The sequence below is a fragment of the Camponotus vicinus genome, unplaced genomic scaffold, assembly GCF_025532165.1.
Source record: "Camponotus vicinus isolate PSW18456_S1 unplaced genomic scaffold, iyCamVici1.0 SCAF_11, whole genome shotgun sequence".
NCBI classification, from domain to species: Eukaryota; Metazoa; Arthropoda; class Insecta; order Hymenoptera; family Formicidae; genus Camponotus; species Camponotus vicinus.
This window is the reverse complement of record NW_028141947.1, coordinates 10,847,139-10,864,698: the sequence shown is the minus strand read 5'-3', so window position 1 is coordinate 10,864,698 and position 17,560 is coordinate 10,847,139. Positions and strand designations below refer to the sequence as shown.

The 17,560-nt window shown below is 32.4% G+C and overlaps 1 protein-coding gene across 2 annotated transcripts in view; it reads left to right on the top strand.

Annotated features, from left to right (window-relative positions):
• Positions 1–1,383: 1,383 nt before the first annotated feature.
• The window catches only part of Dsb (scavenger receptor class B member debris buster), a 42,038-nt gene continuing 25,861 nt past the window's right edge, over positions 1,384–17,560 (top strand). Inside the window, exons 1-2 of one of the 2 annotated variants that reach the window (XM_083081234.1) lie at positions 1,384–2,289; positions 13,299–14,171. In XM_083081234.1, coding sequence (XP_082937360.1) covers positions 13,991–14,171 — 181 coding nt within the window. In that variant the 5' untranslated portion in view covers positions 1,384–2,289; positions 13,299–13,990. Of the gene's footprint in view, positions 2,290–5,699; positions 5,910–13,298; positions 14,172–17,560 lie in introns of those variants that run through there. The other variant, XM_083081235.1, reaches the window with a different exon arrangement.

The window sequence follows — 17,560 nt, the reverse complement described above, 5'->3', positions numbered from 1 at the left end:
TGACGTTCGTACACGCGCGTCCTTCGTTTTTGCGGAAATATGTACTTATCTATCTAATTGTAAACTTTTCTTCATATTCATCCCTGATCTTGAGAAGTGATCCCTGACGTTACAACTTCATCCGAACAAGACTTTGATCAATGCTCTTCGCTTGTTTGACGAACATAACACAAGTAATCCTTAATCTGTAACGTAACATTTAATGCGATTACAAACATTCCGTGTTTTTAGAACGACTTGTCTATTTTCAGTCTGCATTCTTGCGGTTTCCGCTTGACCGCCCTTCATCCTAAGGGATCAGACGAGTCCTAGGATCCGTGGTTAAGGAACGTGCGGCGATAGTAGTCGTTTTAGTCTTTTTCTGTAAATCATACTAATGGTATTTCCCTGAAATTCGTAGTAACAGGCATGTTTTACTTCCGCTTTTTACACTTACAACTCGTAGAAATATCATTCCACAGAAATCGCTGCGTTGGAGAAACTTGATTTATTTCATTATACGAGGATACATAGTGTAGCGAAAGGAAGAGTTAAAATACAAATTATTACTGTGATTCGTTTACTTTGTGTTGCATGCGGTAAAATACTCACGCACATAGCGAATAGCGCCGGATTCATCACTGAAGACGAAACAGCAAAACTAGCTATTGCAACGATCAATGAAGCATGCATAGCAGCACGCACAGTAATCTGCAAAAAAACCGGGAACAAAATGTCTGTTCTGTGTAATATAACTTCATGTCACGCATAGTTAGAATTTTTCCATGCAATAAATAAATAAATAAATATATCTGGTATAAAAAGGATTTAAGTTAAAGAACATTTAGTCAATAAATTAATATATGTAACTAATATATGTAAATTAACGTATATGTAACATAATAGATGGTACGTACAATAAATAAATTAGTCTGAACGCTTGCGTGGTAGCGTTCAATCTAATTTAATAAAGACAACAATATATATTATGAATAGATATGGGAGAGATTTTAATTATTAAAGGGAAGTTATCCTCTAATCTACACTAATTTTGATTAATGCGCGAATTAATGCGTGGGCGACATGATATGTAATTTTAGAAATTCGACGTTCGCTTTAATATATTAATAATGTGCGATAAAAATGACAAGTTCCTTTGAGAAATCTCCTTGCGGAGAGTTGTCATAAAATTCGCATCGAGTCATCTCGACTCAAACAAAATGCAAAGTGTTAAATGCATCGTCCATCGACGAAGTCGTGTTTTCGTGAAATTGGCGAAGCCAATATCAGCAATTCGTACGCGCTCGCTATCTGAGCTTACGCTCGGCGCTCTTTCCCTACCACCATCACTCGATGGTCACTCGGTGGGTACCTGGTGGGCACCTGGTGGTCTCCGCTGGCGGCGGTACCACATTGCACTATCTCCTCGCTCGCTATTCGACAGATCGTGGACCGCGCGCGTACATCCGAACGTTACATCGGACCGTCTCCTCTCTCGATCTCTTCTCCTTCGTTCATCTTTTTCTCATCTTTGTCTTCCCTCCCTCTGTTTCTATCATTTTCTTCCTTGGGCAGATGATCCGCTATTCTCTTTTTCTCTTTCTGTCTCTCTCTTTCTCTCTCCCTCTTTTTCTTTCTCCTTTATATGCATCGATGATTCGCGAATTAAAAAGGGGGCTCGCAACCGTTGACTAGGAATTATTCGTGGAGACGCAACGACGAGTGATCCTCGCGCCTCGATTGTGATCGCGACTTCCTGTGATCAATACTGGCTATTGATGAACACTTCGTTTTCGTCGAAGACGAAAAAGATGAAATTTGTGATCATCGACGAAGAGTGACTTGACGAAGTATTACGATCATCGCAAATTCTCGTCAGTTTTCGAATTGTGCTCCGACAAATCGACAAATATTTCAATTGATTGATCTTTCGGTATCTCGACCGGCGATCTGACAAAGTGATCACCGCGTTGAGAAAGACACAGAGGAAAATACAAATCGGTGGCGATATTCAGCGGCTTCCGATAATTGGCTATGAGATTCGGCGAAGATCGAAGAGATCATAGATCCGGACGGGGTCAAAACTCATAAGTCACACCCGATAACAGGATAGAGAAACTTGTCCGGTGTCTCTTTCGCCGCTCTTCCCACTCTCTTTTTTCAGAGAGCTTGTTGTCAGTTACATAAAGAGGGATTTTACTGGTCAGTTAATGAACCCGGCTGTGCGCTCACGCAAGGAACGTCCAACGACGCCGACGACGACGACGGCGACGACGACGACGACGAGGACGACGGCTGAGTCGGCATTACGTAAGTAAATATGAATAATTTGTCATCTGAAAGCGGCAAGAATGTAGCCCAAGAACACGGTCGCGTAATGTGTCGGAAAATGTATTGCGAGAGAAAAGTGACCTGCAAGACACAAGTGCATGAAAGGAGACATAAATGGATATTTATCTTATAGATCTCCGGATTCCAATTTTTTTTTAAATTTTGATTTAATGCTAATAAAAAAATAGTGAAAAGACAGGGAAGAATAAATGTTAAATTTTGAAATTATTGAAATAAAAGGAAACGAATTAAAAGTAAGCGAAAAAAAATAGCAAATTTTCAGTCAATTTTATCTTTAAGTTAATTTCGAATAATATTTCAAAGATTAACAAGATTATTTAGGTTCCGTGACATTTATCGAACGCATTTTTTCTTGAGAGATACCGGTATCACTCGTGCGTGCAAATCTCGCTATTATACACTGCGTATGATCGCATATTTATGATTAAATCTGCCGATTTCTACCAATTTATTGTATATTGATTTTAGTGAATCTCATCATTTCAATAATATTTTTTGTTCATATTTATTTTTAGTGTAATCTAAGCCGTAAAATTTGAATTTTTACGTGTGTGTTTTAAGAAAATTAAAATTAAATCTAATTTTTTAAAAATTAGAAAATTAAAAATATTTCAAAATATAGAAAGAGAAATTTCTATAATAAGAAATCTATCTATGAAAAAGTACTTATAAAAGACTTAGATTTTGGGAATAGAATTTGCATAAAAATATAACATAATAAAAAATTTGTTGAAATGTGTATGAGAGTTTATAAAAAATTATTAGTGCTACACATATCTACATGCAAATTGTTATATATTTATTGCTCATCTTAATTGGGATTATCGCAAATCTTCGGATTATAACACATGCAACAGCGACCACTATTCCTGACCTGGATACATGCATCTTGACACACTTAAGCTCATAGAGGATAAATTAGCAACAATAATTACGCGTAATACATTGGGAGATCTTCCTTGCAAAAAAGTTCAGTGTGATTTATCGTCCGTAGAAGATTGAGATTATATTAACATGCATATTAAAAGTAAACGTATTACTTTATGTTAACGGATGCAGTCGCGAAGTTTACACACTGACCGATTTCTCGTGCACTACTTATGTTAGGAGCGATAGGATACGAGTCCTTGAAGAATAGATATTTTGTCGATCAAGTGTTCGGATTAGCAGGATCAATGATTTGACATATCGATACATACGTCGTTCAGAAGTAAAAGAGAAACTTTGAAAAATTTAAATTTAATAATTAAAGATTTGGCTCAAGTAATCAAAAAATTAAAAGGAAATGGCATAAGAGCCAACGCGCGGTAGTTGGAGCGCAGAGAAGCAACAACACTTCTTTCTTTTTTCAATATTAGTCCTTTTCTAAAAAAGGCATGTTATGTCGATACTCGAAAGTCTCGAAGTGTATTGTTGCCTCTTTTCCGCGATGCCGATTGGTTCTTTTATTGCGCTCAATTCGTGTTGTGAGCAGCTGTCATTTGTGTTGCTGTTGTTCGTGGTTATTACAAATTCTGACAGTTCGTGCGACAGTTTGTCCGAAGAGAAAAGTGAAAAAATTAAAAAGAAGATGATACATTATGCATATATTATTTAAAATGTATAATGCAAAAGAACAAATGGCGCGCGCAAAGCGCGCGCTTTGTATTGCTCTAGTTTATTAAAAAACACATTATAATAACAAAAAGCGAACATTTCGGATCATCTTTTGATCCTTCTTCAGCGCGATGTTAACAATATATATTACAGATAGTGACAATTTAAGCGAGTTCTTCGTAATCATGATACGGGAGTTTCTTATTTTGGCTTAAATAAACTTCGTAATTTTGTCAAGGTCCATAAAGACATAATGCCAAAAGACTCGTGTAACAATGTGGTGTATAAAGACTCGTGCAATGATTGCGATGCGTCATATGTCGGCCAAACTAGCAGACAGTTAAAAAAACGAATTTCTGAACACCGAAATCACATTCGACGAAATACGTCACAACCTTCGATTATAACTAATCACAGACTGGAATTCGGTCATGATTTTAATTGGGAAGAATCTGAGACTTTGGACAGGGAATCCTCGTTGGGCTTGTCTCTGAAATGCTGTTTATCAAGCGCCAAAAAAGTAGCTTGAACTTGCAGAGTGATACAGAGGGCTTGCATCATACATTTGCGACAATAATCGATAATTTATCGAAAATATGAGGCGTTCGTTCACACGTCGGTATGTTTGTTATCGTTGAGTTAACTGCGCATGTCCTTAGGAGTCCATGTTTACGTCCTGACAACCGAGGACATATTTATATAGTTTCGTTATTTATATATTCGTCATCGAATCTCGAATTGACATGGGGCGCATAGCGGCATACTATATTATTAATTGTAAAAAGCGCGGAATCTGGTGAGCCATGCTTCTAACTATTAATTTAAGCAAAAAAGCTTATTCACGTGTAATATCTTTCGGTATTTATTTTATTATTTTTACTCTCTCGATTTGTAAGATCTGCTGTGACGTCGCATAGCATAATTATAGTATATTTAATTGACTGTTGGAAGCAGAGCGCTTACTAGACCTCCGCGGGATGCAATTTAGAGTCATCTACACGTCGAGAACAAATTCGTTTAATGTAACGCGTCACTATCTGTAATATATATTGTTAACATCGCGCTGAAGAAGGATCAAAAGATGATCCGAAATGTTCGCTTTTTGTTATTATAATGTGTTTTTTAATAAACTAATATTGAAAAAAGAAAGAAGTGTTGTTGCTTCTCTGCGCTCCAACTACCGCGCATTGGCTCTTATGCCATTTTCTTTTAATTTTTTAAAAATTTGTCGAATATCTGAATTATGCAGTTTTTCGATTCGCAAATCCAGTTTCTCTAACTTCTCGAATTTATCGAGCGTTTTTATGATATAATATAGAATATTTTTATGATATAATATAGAAATAATCTATAGTTTTTGTTATTTAATGAAAATTAAAATATATTTTAACATAAATGAGATGAAATGATTTATTTTTTTTGTATTCATCGATTGACGTCTGCCTTGCGATGACTTTTCGGTGATAACTTTCATGCGACTTTTTACCGTGTTTATCTTTTTAATGGTATTCTTGCATGATACTTCACATTATTTTATTTATTTTGTCGCTGCAATGTTATTATCTGCAACTCAGTACCGTCGAAAACATATTATCAGGACGATTACCGATATTACCGAAATTATGGACGTAGATAAACTTTTTATCGCGTCTTTTATTGTCGCTGAGGAAATGTTAATGGGTATGATATGTATTGACCTAACTGCAAAAAATCTATTCAGTTCAAAGTGTTGCAAAGTAACGATAGTTCAAAGTTTCGCATCAATAAATAACGACTTTTTTAAAAAAAGATCTTTTAGGATTTTGTACGATATTTTTAATTCGGATATAATATAGCGAATAATTTCAAATATGCGTATTATTTCGGAATCTTTGAATTATATGTTAGATCTTCCGGAAAAATGTCAAATTGTTGCATCGTGTCCGACTCATTTTGCGGTAACGTAAAGCGGTTGAAGCACTCTCCTCTTCTCGGACTCTTCGGTAATGCGGAAGGAGTAATCATTATTTTCCTCTTTACCTTGTATTGCTCATACGTGTCGTAGTGCTATATCATTATCCACGCAGCAAACGAGTTGTTGTCGTAGAATAATTCCAGAAATCCCGCGAAAAAAGATTATCCAGCAGCGAATGACACTCGTTAATGTAATTGTTATCGCACAATTGAATAATACGCAGCAAAAAATTCATCGATTATCGTATACAGAGAGGAATTGCGTCTGACAATATGGTGCTGCAATTGTTGCAATCTATATACTACCTATCCGCAATTTTTGTATACGTTGTCTCGGTGCATTCACTTACGCGGATGCATCGAGGTAACGGTTTCCATATCGAGGGTTTCGGTTCGCGAGCAGATTACTTTAACATTTAATTACCGGAATTGCGCGATGCTTTTCACGCTAAGGAAGAAATGGAAAGTTCCTCCTTAGCGATCGCCGCTCTTTTCAAGTTAATACGGCCGGCACGGATCATTTCGAAATTTGAAGAAACTGCGAGAAAGCAGCTTAACGTCAGCACGAAAGAGACCGGTACGAGCACATTTCAGACGCGATTATGCGCTCGTAATAATTTTTGCTCAATTTTTCGAGTCCATTCCATACTACACCAACTTCCATTGTAAATTAAAAAGATTGGCAAATATTGTTGATATTGCCAATAGTATTTTAATCCAAAGCAAATAAAATGTATTAATATATGCGCTTCTGTATTCATTAATTCAAAAATTTCGATGAATATAAAAGGAAAGATATTTTCCGAGAGAAAATAAGATGTTATTATTGTATTTGTTTCTACTTCTATTCGACTTCTTTGAAGTATGATACCGTCTTTACACAGTATATAGAATCAACAGATATATTTGCATATATTATAGAATCAACAGATATATTCAAGATGCGAATATGTCGGGTATATAGACTCAACAGATATATTCAAAATGTGAATATATCGAAAAATGAGATAAATAAATATCAAGCTTGAAAAAAAATTTATTGCGTCTTTAATAAAAGTTTTATATCCGATAAAATTTTATTTGATAATACAAGACACAATATTTGTTATTTACAGCAGACATTTTTAAAAATATGCATAAGTAAATGTAAATATATTAAATATAATTTAAATATATTTAAAACATTTAAATATATTAATGTAAATATATTAAATATATTTAAAACATTTAAATATATTAATGCAAATATATTAAATATATTTAAAACAATGTTAATATATTAAAAATTGCAACTAATTAATATTCTTTTCTTTAAGTTTAATTGATATTCTTTTGTTTATAAAGAAAATTATAAATTATAAAATAATAAATAATAAATTTGTATATTAACAAAGTTTGTAATTTTAATAGTAATTATTTTTAACAAAATCCGAATTATCTAATGATATATAAAGTAAATATTTACATTTAATTGGCATGCTTATTAGTTGATAAGTCGAAAGACTTTTAAGTCTTCTGAAGCGGCTGATTATCGATGGCAATTAAACGCGCGGTTGCAGTTCTTTATGGAAAAATGATGTAATTAAAGCAAACCAATTATGATTGCATATGATTAAGAAGTAATCCAATTATGATCGAAAAGACAAAGACCCGTATTATTGTCCGTAAAACTGAAACAATAAGTAACCTGATTTCCAAATTTAGAATATTAATTTTTTTATATAATTTTTATATAATTTTTATATAATTTTAGTAATTCCCATTCAAGGTTTTTTTCTATAAATACTCTTCGAATAAAAGCAAGTCCGGGACTTTTTTGTGATTCATCTTAGGCTCTCTACATATCGTAAATCTCACACGTGGATACCGAATAATATTTGTAATTAAAAAAACGTTTTTATTTTATTAATACTAATAAAATAATTTACGTTATATTCACTGAAAACAAGCCATTTATTATGCTGAAGGAATAATTCAAGAATGCAAAAGTGCACTGCAAAAACGTATTTTATCTATATTCTATATCGATGTATTTTATCCATCTAGCAAAAAAGAGTGTTATACATATCGATCGTAAGCCTCACACATAGATACTGAATAATATTTAAATGTAATTTCAGAAAAACGTTTTTATTTTATTAATAAAATAATTTACGTCGATTCACTGGAAACAAGCCATTTATTACATGCAGAAGAAATAGTTTAAGAATGCAAGAGCAAAAGAATGCGCTGCAAAAAAACGTACATAATTATGGAAAATATTCCGCATCACTAATTATTCTCATTCACGTCATTGATCTGAAATAATATATAACTAATAAACTAAGAGCGTACGCACAACAGAAATTGCATAAATCTATTAATCTCGAAAATTTGAGTATGAATGAAATGAAGCGAATTTATAGATAAAAAGAAAATAAAGTAAATATTAAAATAAGGTAAAATAAAATAGATATCGGACATTTTGTAAGATTTTTTGCGACATAGAGTGTTCTTGAAATCACAAAGGAGTGAGGGATCGCATATAAACAGCAATGAGCACAAACGAGCACGTATTACGTAACTGGAATTAAATCCCGCAAGGACGTTTGTCAGAAAAGAACGATGATTTACTAGGTTGCGTTTCCTTGATACCCGATCTGTTGGCGAAAGTTTCGCGATGCGTCTCGTCGAGGAGCCGTCGATTGTGCGTTTCATTGCGTGCTCGGTCAGTCAAGTTTGGCATAACGGATGGCATCGCGGTACGCATCACTCGGGGTGGTTTCACTTCTTTCGGTAATGTCGAGAGGTCGTGAAAGCTTGATCTAGTTTTAACGTCCGTGCACGCAATAACGGAAGCGGTGCGTTATGTATGTGTTTACTCTTGCTTGTATTCGCGAATGGAAAGGCAGCTATCAGACTTCCTTTTCGCTATCGCGAGTTAGAAAGATCATCGTGTTTGAGGTCATTACCATTACTTGATTGCGAAGAAAAGAAATTGAAATAGGTCTGGCTATGAGAAAGAAGAAAAGAGAGGTAGAGAGCGACGGTGGAGAAAGATGCAATATGAATAAAGAGTCTTTAATCTTAGCTGGAAAGATTAATGAGGCAGAAATAGAGATGATATGGAGATAATAATAGATCTTTAGTCGCGCAGATATATCAATACCACATATTCCACGTGCGATTCATATCGAATACTTGCAGAAAAATCAAATTTCTGTAATATCCTATTATTACATAATAATAGATCTTTGTAATTACAGAGAGACATATCAATCACATACGATGTTTGCGGAAAACAAGCTTCTTAATATATCCATCATTATGTAATAATAAAGATCGCAGTTTCGCAGATATATCAATCAAATTTGATTCATATAGAAGACGTATGCGAAAAGCAAGTGTATAATATTTTATGCAAATTATTTACACGTACACTTGCTAACACCTACGAAGGTTAAAATTCTAAAGATAGAAATTCTACTTGCTTCACTTTCTAGTAACATATTTACATTTTTCTATGTAATATTTAATGAGAGACTACCTTGTTCCTTGATTCTTGATTGGAAAGATTGCATTAAAAATACTACCGACGTCATCATTGAGTAGCAACTATGATTAAGATAATGAGATCAGCAATTAAGGCTAACACACATATCGACACGTGTAACTATGTATTCGTCAATAGGCGGAAATACAAGTTTGATCAGTTTGAACTGCACGCTATCATCGCAAAATATCCATGTGTTTTGCCGTGTAAGCGTCGATTATAAATGACAGTCGTGACGGTATGTTAAGCAAGGATAAATACGCATTTCATACATACGCATTTAAATAAAAGAAAACGGGATTTCTTACATAGTCCGTGTGGAATCACTCTCGCGTGGCTTCCTCTATCTGTGCGTTATTATTTAAAATAATGAATCCGCTGAGTGTAAGGTATCATACATTCTATCACATCTGTGACATTATTGCGCTCGTTACATCTGCGAGGCACAAAATACAGATTATAATAGAAGTAAAAAATTACGATATATCATATAAATGTAAATTCGCGGAGATAAACGAGAGAGATATCGGCCTATCTGGCTTACTATCGTTGAGCTGCGAAAGTGGTAGGACCAGCTGAACAATGCGCATGTGTTGTTATAACGGTGAATTAAGCAATAAGAGACAGTGGCGAGTAAAAGTACCGAAAGTATCGTTGCCGATCGCCCTTGCAAACGAGGCAGAAAGTCGCAGTCGTAAGATTGTGCGTATCATTTTCTAAGTGTGTACGCACATACATATATACGCCTTAAAGAGAAAGAGAAAAAGAACGGCAAATAATTTCATGCGAGGCATATCCGAAACGCTCCAATGCAATCGCATTTGTATTAGCAGATGCGTACGTGTGATCATTAACCACTTTTCTAGAGACCTTGGAGCAATTCAATGGGACTCTCATTTAATTTATTAAATTTTGTGAACGGTATTGCAATTAGGGATTCTGTATATGTAAGATATTTTGCTCGAAAATATCACAATCAAATGTTAAATTATGACTGACCATATTTGGTAGTAGAAATTAAACCTGAGAAGACGAACTAGTCTTTACCTTTTTATTTTATCTTTTTAAAGTTGGTAAAAAAGTCCTAATGTCATTTAAATCCTGTTTCTATTTCGAGAAACCATTGCCTAGAGGTTGCTCTTACAGGTTGTTTTAGTGATTTAGTAATGATTATACCTGCGTCATTGTATTTGCTATACAAGAACCACTTTTCGAAAAAATTCCAGGCAGACGCGCTAATTAATTTTATGTAAATTTCGGCGACTCTTTAATTAACATTCTTTCTTTATATATTTGATTGATAATTTCACGGATAAATGTTGAAATATTATAAAAAAGAGAATGTAAATTCAATTTTTTTGCTGCGAAGAAACCGACTTAAAATTCGCCAAACAATTTATAATTGAGAGAAAGTATGCGAGTTCTAATACAGGTTGTGTGTAATATTTAAAGCTAATAACATTCCATGCCCTCAAGAAGTATGTCTTAATTTCGCAACATGCTCGTGTTTGTTCATTAATATTTTTTCTACATACTAATTTTGCTGAGAATCAATAAAAAATTTTAATATTAATTTTAAATTCAAAATATTGAGATAATGAAGCTAATAAAACAAGCAACTTTTAACTGATTTTGATTGAAAAAAACGATTTGCATTTCGTTCAACGTATATAAATACGTATTTTAATCTTTTCTACGTAGAATTATATTTATCTCTACAACATAATCCGGAGATATATATAACAAGACTCAATATTAATTTTTTCTCTCTTTTAATGTAGATATTACACTAGTTTATGTCTCTTGAAAAAGTACAATAAAGTGAAGCGAACGTAAAAATAATGAAATATTGCATATAAGAATACAAAACCAAAATAATAAATAGTTTTCATTGTTATATGATTGTTATATCAACGTATTGATGAGTGTCGAAGTATAACCAGATTTCGTTCTCGTTTATTCTTACTGGAAATGTAATTCTTACTAAGTCTTTACATTTACATATGTATATATTGTCGAAAGACAAATTAGTTCTACATACATTTATTTTAATTGATCTGTTCTCAGTTTTTTCCCAAAATCGTACGAAAAAGGTGGATAAACATGAAGGAATAAACTTTGTATTTTTACACATGGTCGTTCTTAACGTCACTCGTCTGTTTAAATTACATGTCAGAGATCTTAGGTCACGTAAAAGTATAAAGAGATATCTTTATTTATTGTGTCGTGCGATACATTTGATTTTGGCGTTCGAGAAACGTCGATTCCTTCAAGTAATTATTTTTAATTGACTTTGATTCTTTTAAAATTCAAGTTATAATTAAGTTATGCAATGTATCTTGCGTGAAAATAAACAAGGAAGAAAAGCTATTCTGCTGAAACATGGATATTATATTTATGCGGTTCCGATATTACGCACATGTAAGGATTAAAGTATCGTTCATTTGACATGTGATGTTTTTATTATATTGACGTATTTTTAATTTGATCTTGTTTTTATAATCGCAGCAATTGATCGCGAAAGTGTTTTATAAATAAAATAATAATAAATATAAAACAGTGTTTGTGACGATTGTGTGCGTCAGCAATATAATTGCTTAATTGACTGTTTCAACAGGTATCATTTAATATAACGTGGCATTTGTATGTCACAAAACGATTAGTACTATATAAAACGATATGACACGATATAAAAGATCTTAAATGATTATATATGTATCAGATCGTACGTTCTAATAAATAATTTATATAAATAATTTATTTCTTAGAAACTAGTAGTATTCTTGTACTTTTAATCAAAGAGTTTTTAAACATTACATAATTAAACACATTTCGCAATTAAATTTCAAAGTACAACATATTTTATTTTTAGTTATTTAAAATAGTCGAGAAATAAAATATAAAAAATTTTGTTATTAATTATATTTTTTATGAATATATTTATATGATAATCTTTTTTTTTAAATTTAACTTAAAAGAGCTGTATGATCTCCTCAAAATCGAGAATTATATAATATTATATAATCATATAATATGTAATTAAAGCAAGAAACCAAAGCTTTTTCTGTTAAATTTCTAAGAACTGTTAAACATTTGCACATATAAACATATTAAAAATATTTGCATTTAAATATATGTATTTTACGAACGAATCGTATGATTATAATTGTCCTATTTTTTCTATTGTATGTGATATTTATTTGCGTGCATTATTTTTATAAAGATGCACTTCGTTCCCTGATCTTTGATATTGTTGATCGCCTTTTTTGCACACATGGATTTCTAAGAAAATTAAACTTCTCTTTTTTGTTGACTAATATTTACTTAGTGCTATACCTTCTACCTCTCATGCTGACCTCATTGCATCTTTATGTCATATAATAAATGTACAAAGTGACAACATTGTTTGCAATTATCAATAGTCATTGATAAATAGTCATACAAAATCAGAAATAAATCTCTAATGTAACATTAAATATAATTTAGAGTTGAAATAAACAATATTTTATATACATAATTTAATATAACATCGCGTTTCTAAGAAATTGATTTTAATTATAGTGCTGATTCTTATTATAATGTCCATAAGAGAAATACGACTAATAAATTATACCTATGCAAAAATACAAATTTAGCAATGTGTTTCCATAAATAAATTTTCGAACAATTTTAAAATTGACATAATGAAATCGCACGACCAAAATTTTCATAAATGCATACTTTGCATTTACGCAATGCGTATTCGATGGCAAACAGTTAGTTACGTCGCGAAACATGTATATCATGACTTGCTCTTCGTTGTATTTTTTCGGTCGCGATTAACTTGGCCGATTTCTTTTTCGCTTCTACCTTCTCTTTTTAATCTCGATTTGGTTTCGCATTTCAGGCAAAAACCAAGAATGAAGGATCAACGACGAGATCACGACAAGTGAAAGTGAAGCCGAGGCAACGCGCGTCCCACCTGGACCAGGCGTGAAAGTCCAGTGCGTAATACGAACGCAAGAGACACGTGGTGTGGTGGTACCTGTCGAAACCGCGCTATCAACACGACGACGAGGCGATATTGATAATAACGATGATAATGACGACGCAGGTACGCACTCACAGTGACGACAATGCTCGGCAGAGTGGCGCCAGATGATAATGATGATGATGATGATGATGATAATGATGATCCTCTGCAGACGCAATCCTGGATTGACGCGCTTTCAATCACCAATCAGAGCGTAAAGCGATTAATTAGCCGTCTAGCTCTGGATTATCTAAACCACTTTTATTCGATTGAGATTAATGGTTTATCATCAATCGAAGACCGACTGTCGGAGATCATTAACAGTCGCTTCTGGAAAAAGATATGATTAATAAACATTATTAAATATATTATTTTTGAGAAACATTATTAATAAATTGCAGACAGCCACTAAAAATTAAGTTAAATATAAGTGACGTGATTGATTCGAACTTGATGTAGAACTATCCTATCAGTGTTTTTTTGAATAAGATCGAGTTTTTTTACCGATCAACGAGCTCAAGAGAATTATTTTTTTGCACGATTCGTGAATCAATCAAAAATCGAAAATGAAGTTTATCACATCCTTGTTCGGGACGGGATCCCCGAAGGCGATGGGCAGGCAGTACATGAAAGTCGGCAGGAACGCTCTTTTTGGTTTGAGGACTGACAACAGTGACAATATTTGTACTGAAAAAGTGCCGAGGCCGTTATCCTTCCTAATATCTAAGAAGGGAAAACTCAGGCATGGTGAGTACTGCATTTTTTATATAATACGATGATTAATGATAGACAGTTTCGATAAGTTTGACATTGAAATTAAAAATCTATTGCGCTTCAAAATTTCGGCATCAGCTCTTCTATACATGTACTTTTACCTTGATTTTTTTATTACGCCATTGATGTCTTTATTACGTTAGTCATTTAAACTTTAAAGTGCTAATTATTAATTTTGAACGTAAATGTTAAACAACGGCGAGACTCACTCTTACATAATTTTCGGACTGGTAATCCAGTTAATTTATTATAAGCCATGATTTTTAACCGCCGTGAAACCGACTAACTTATTATTAAGTATACGTAGAATTCATGCCGAGAATCAGACCGAAACAAGGTTGCAGCATGAATTCTAAATTGCCATTGTTCACTCGTCAGCTGTCTTAATTACTCCTTATTCTGTAAAGATAGTCAATTTAGCGTTAATTGATAGCCACGAAATATTTAGCTAACTTGAGTATCACTTGAATTAGTCGTTCATCGGAGAGAAATAAAAGTCGAAGGAAAATAGATGATACAAGATAAATAATTTCTCTAAATAGGAGAGTGGAGAGAGTTCGAGTTAAAAAAATATTTAAATTTATATCAATTTCCTTGTTATTTTACAAATGATATATGATACGATAATTTATTGAATGTTTTTAAAATTCATTTTACTGCTTTCAAATTATATTTTATTATTATTGATTTCAACAATAAATGCCAATAGATGACTTTATAATGAAACAAAATTCCCATATCTTATTTTACAGTTGTAAAGAGGGAATTGTGAAATTGTAAGTTATATTTCAAACAATACAGAAAAGGCCAAAAGATATCTTAAAGATATTTCGACGATGATAAGAGTTTAAGTCATTTTTTAGATGTCTTTTAGAGATATATGCTGTATGGGATGTTGTTGAAACTAATCATATGCAGTGTTTATTAGTGTTAGAATATAAATTAAATGTCAAGTCGTTAAATTTAATGTTCCATACGAGGTGAGACATATGTAAATTGTTTTAGGAATATTTTATATATATTCATCTCTATAAATTTTTAATACATAATATATGTATAATAAAATAGAAAAATTGTATGTGTGTAAAGAAAAATTGAAAACAGGATTTTAATACGTAACATCTTGACAATATTAATCATACATTTTTTCTTATCAATCATCTAAAAATTCTAAAAAGATATTTCCTTAGTAAAATTATTATGATTTTATACATAAATTACGTTTCTATTGATACAAAATCGAGATAAAATTTATTGAAAAATACAATATTGTTAATTGTTTGAAAAGATTCCATAGCCAAAAATTTTTAATATTAAAAGTTTAATCTGCATCTGCGTTAAAACAATATTTTTGCCTTCTCAGTGATTCCTAGTATTAATAACAAAGCAGTATAGAGAGAGAGATATTATATCATGTTTATGATTAAATGTTTATGATTAAAGTGAGAGCTACCGTATCATACCATAACTCTTGCCACGTTCAAGGAGCGTGCATAATTAGCGTTGCGCGCAAGGTCGAGTAGCTAATTCTCATTATATAGTCGACGTATCTTCTTGTTATCTTGATGAATAACGAGCAAACTAAATCACATAGTTTATTATCTTACATTCTTACTTCATACTGTGTAGTCGATTAAGATCGCGATACCGTACTTTATGTTAAATTTTTTCAAAGTTGCGCCGGCAAGAAATAAATTCAATCTTTTTATTATAACTGTATTAAAATCGTTGCAATCATTTCTCTATTAATTAATTTTTTCCCGATATTTTCATGATTTTATGAAGATTCTTATAACTCTTATAATGAGTATTTACTTTGAAGTTTAATCGATTTTCTCCTGACAAGAGAGATCAAGTTTGCCGATATAATTCTTGCTTTATTCTTAATTATAATGTTTCAAGAAAAATGTCATTTTGATTTCAAAATAAGTCACTTGATTTGAAAGTAATGTATGTTTAAAAGCGTCGATATTTTTGTTGTAAAATGCTCTTTAGATTTTCCAAAAAATTTTTAATTGAGAAAAAGGATATTTTTAATTGGAACATTTCGTGCAGCTATCTAGACTATCTCTCTGACCTACGACTATCTCATCGTAAGCTACATATAGTTAGTGAAAATTGTAAACGTATACATATACATTTCTTGGTTTACCATTGTTTGTTTGATTTAAATCTATAAGTAAATCTTTTAATTAATTAATTAATTTGTGCTTACTTTTACTCTTCATGAAAACTTAATCAGATTACATTCTCTTCTCGAAATTTTTTAATTTTTAATTAAAAATATGAAACTATATGTATGTGTTGTGTGAAAACACTTCCTGAGATACTTTACATACCTTTATTTTCAATAGTACACTTTCCTTTACTATAACTTTTGTTTTCGTGAAAGAAAAAGATAATATCTATCATTTTTCATATTTTGCGGAAGTATTAACAGTGAAAAATGTTAAACAGTCAGTTACCGAATCTAAATATATAATGGCATAGAAATACCACTCTTATTAGAAGCATGTTTCGATATAATTTGCAGTTTCCACCTGCGATTCATAATTGAAGTGTACTTAGGATGTTGTTGATTAAATTCTAGTATTCCGAGCGCAATAATTGCAAGGTAGATTAAGAAGTCATCTTAATTAGATCACTCTTTACGAACATCGGAATGTATGAAATTTAATGCATCGAACACAGTGCATTGCTCCTTTCCGCTTGTGCCTCATGAATAGAAGGTGTATTTAACTTTACTTTAGGCATCGGTGAACGTTGCTATCAACGTTCCAGAATATTATCGATGTTAGCGAAACTACATTCTATAACGGTAATATCACAGTGCAATTTATGTAAACCGCTAGAATTAATATACGATTAGCAATACAACATAATCACTAGCTCATTTATACGGAGCAGTAATAATTAAGACATTAATGATTAAGTATCTTGACAATGAAATCTTAAATTAGATTATTACTGGATTATTACTATGTTACTTTTTTATCGAATTAAATTGTACAGATTAAATTTTTTCTTAAAATCTTTTCCACGGAAAAATCGTCACGGAAGAATCTGTCGTTAACAAGGTAACTGATGTGGCGAAACATCTTGTACAGCAAGCAATATTATACACTCTATGCAATGTATCTAAGGCCGAAGTGCAGTGGGTCAGTGGAACGCGAGTGATAGAGGACAGGTTGCTCAGCACAGTTATATGTTACGCATCACTTCGATTACGCTTTACTATCGCCGACATGTTTCATGCTGACATCCTGCTGTAAAAGTTCGCTGGTTCGAGAAATCGTAGAAATTTTTGCCTGGAATCTTTTAAAAGAAAGTAGTTAATATATAATAATATACATCTCGTGGAC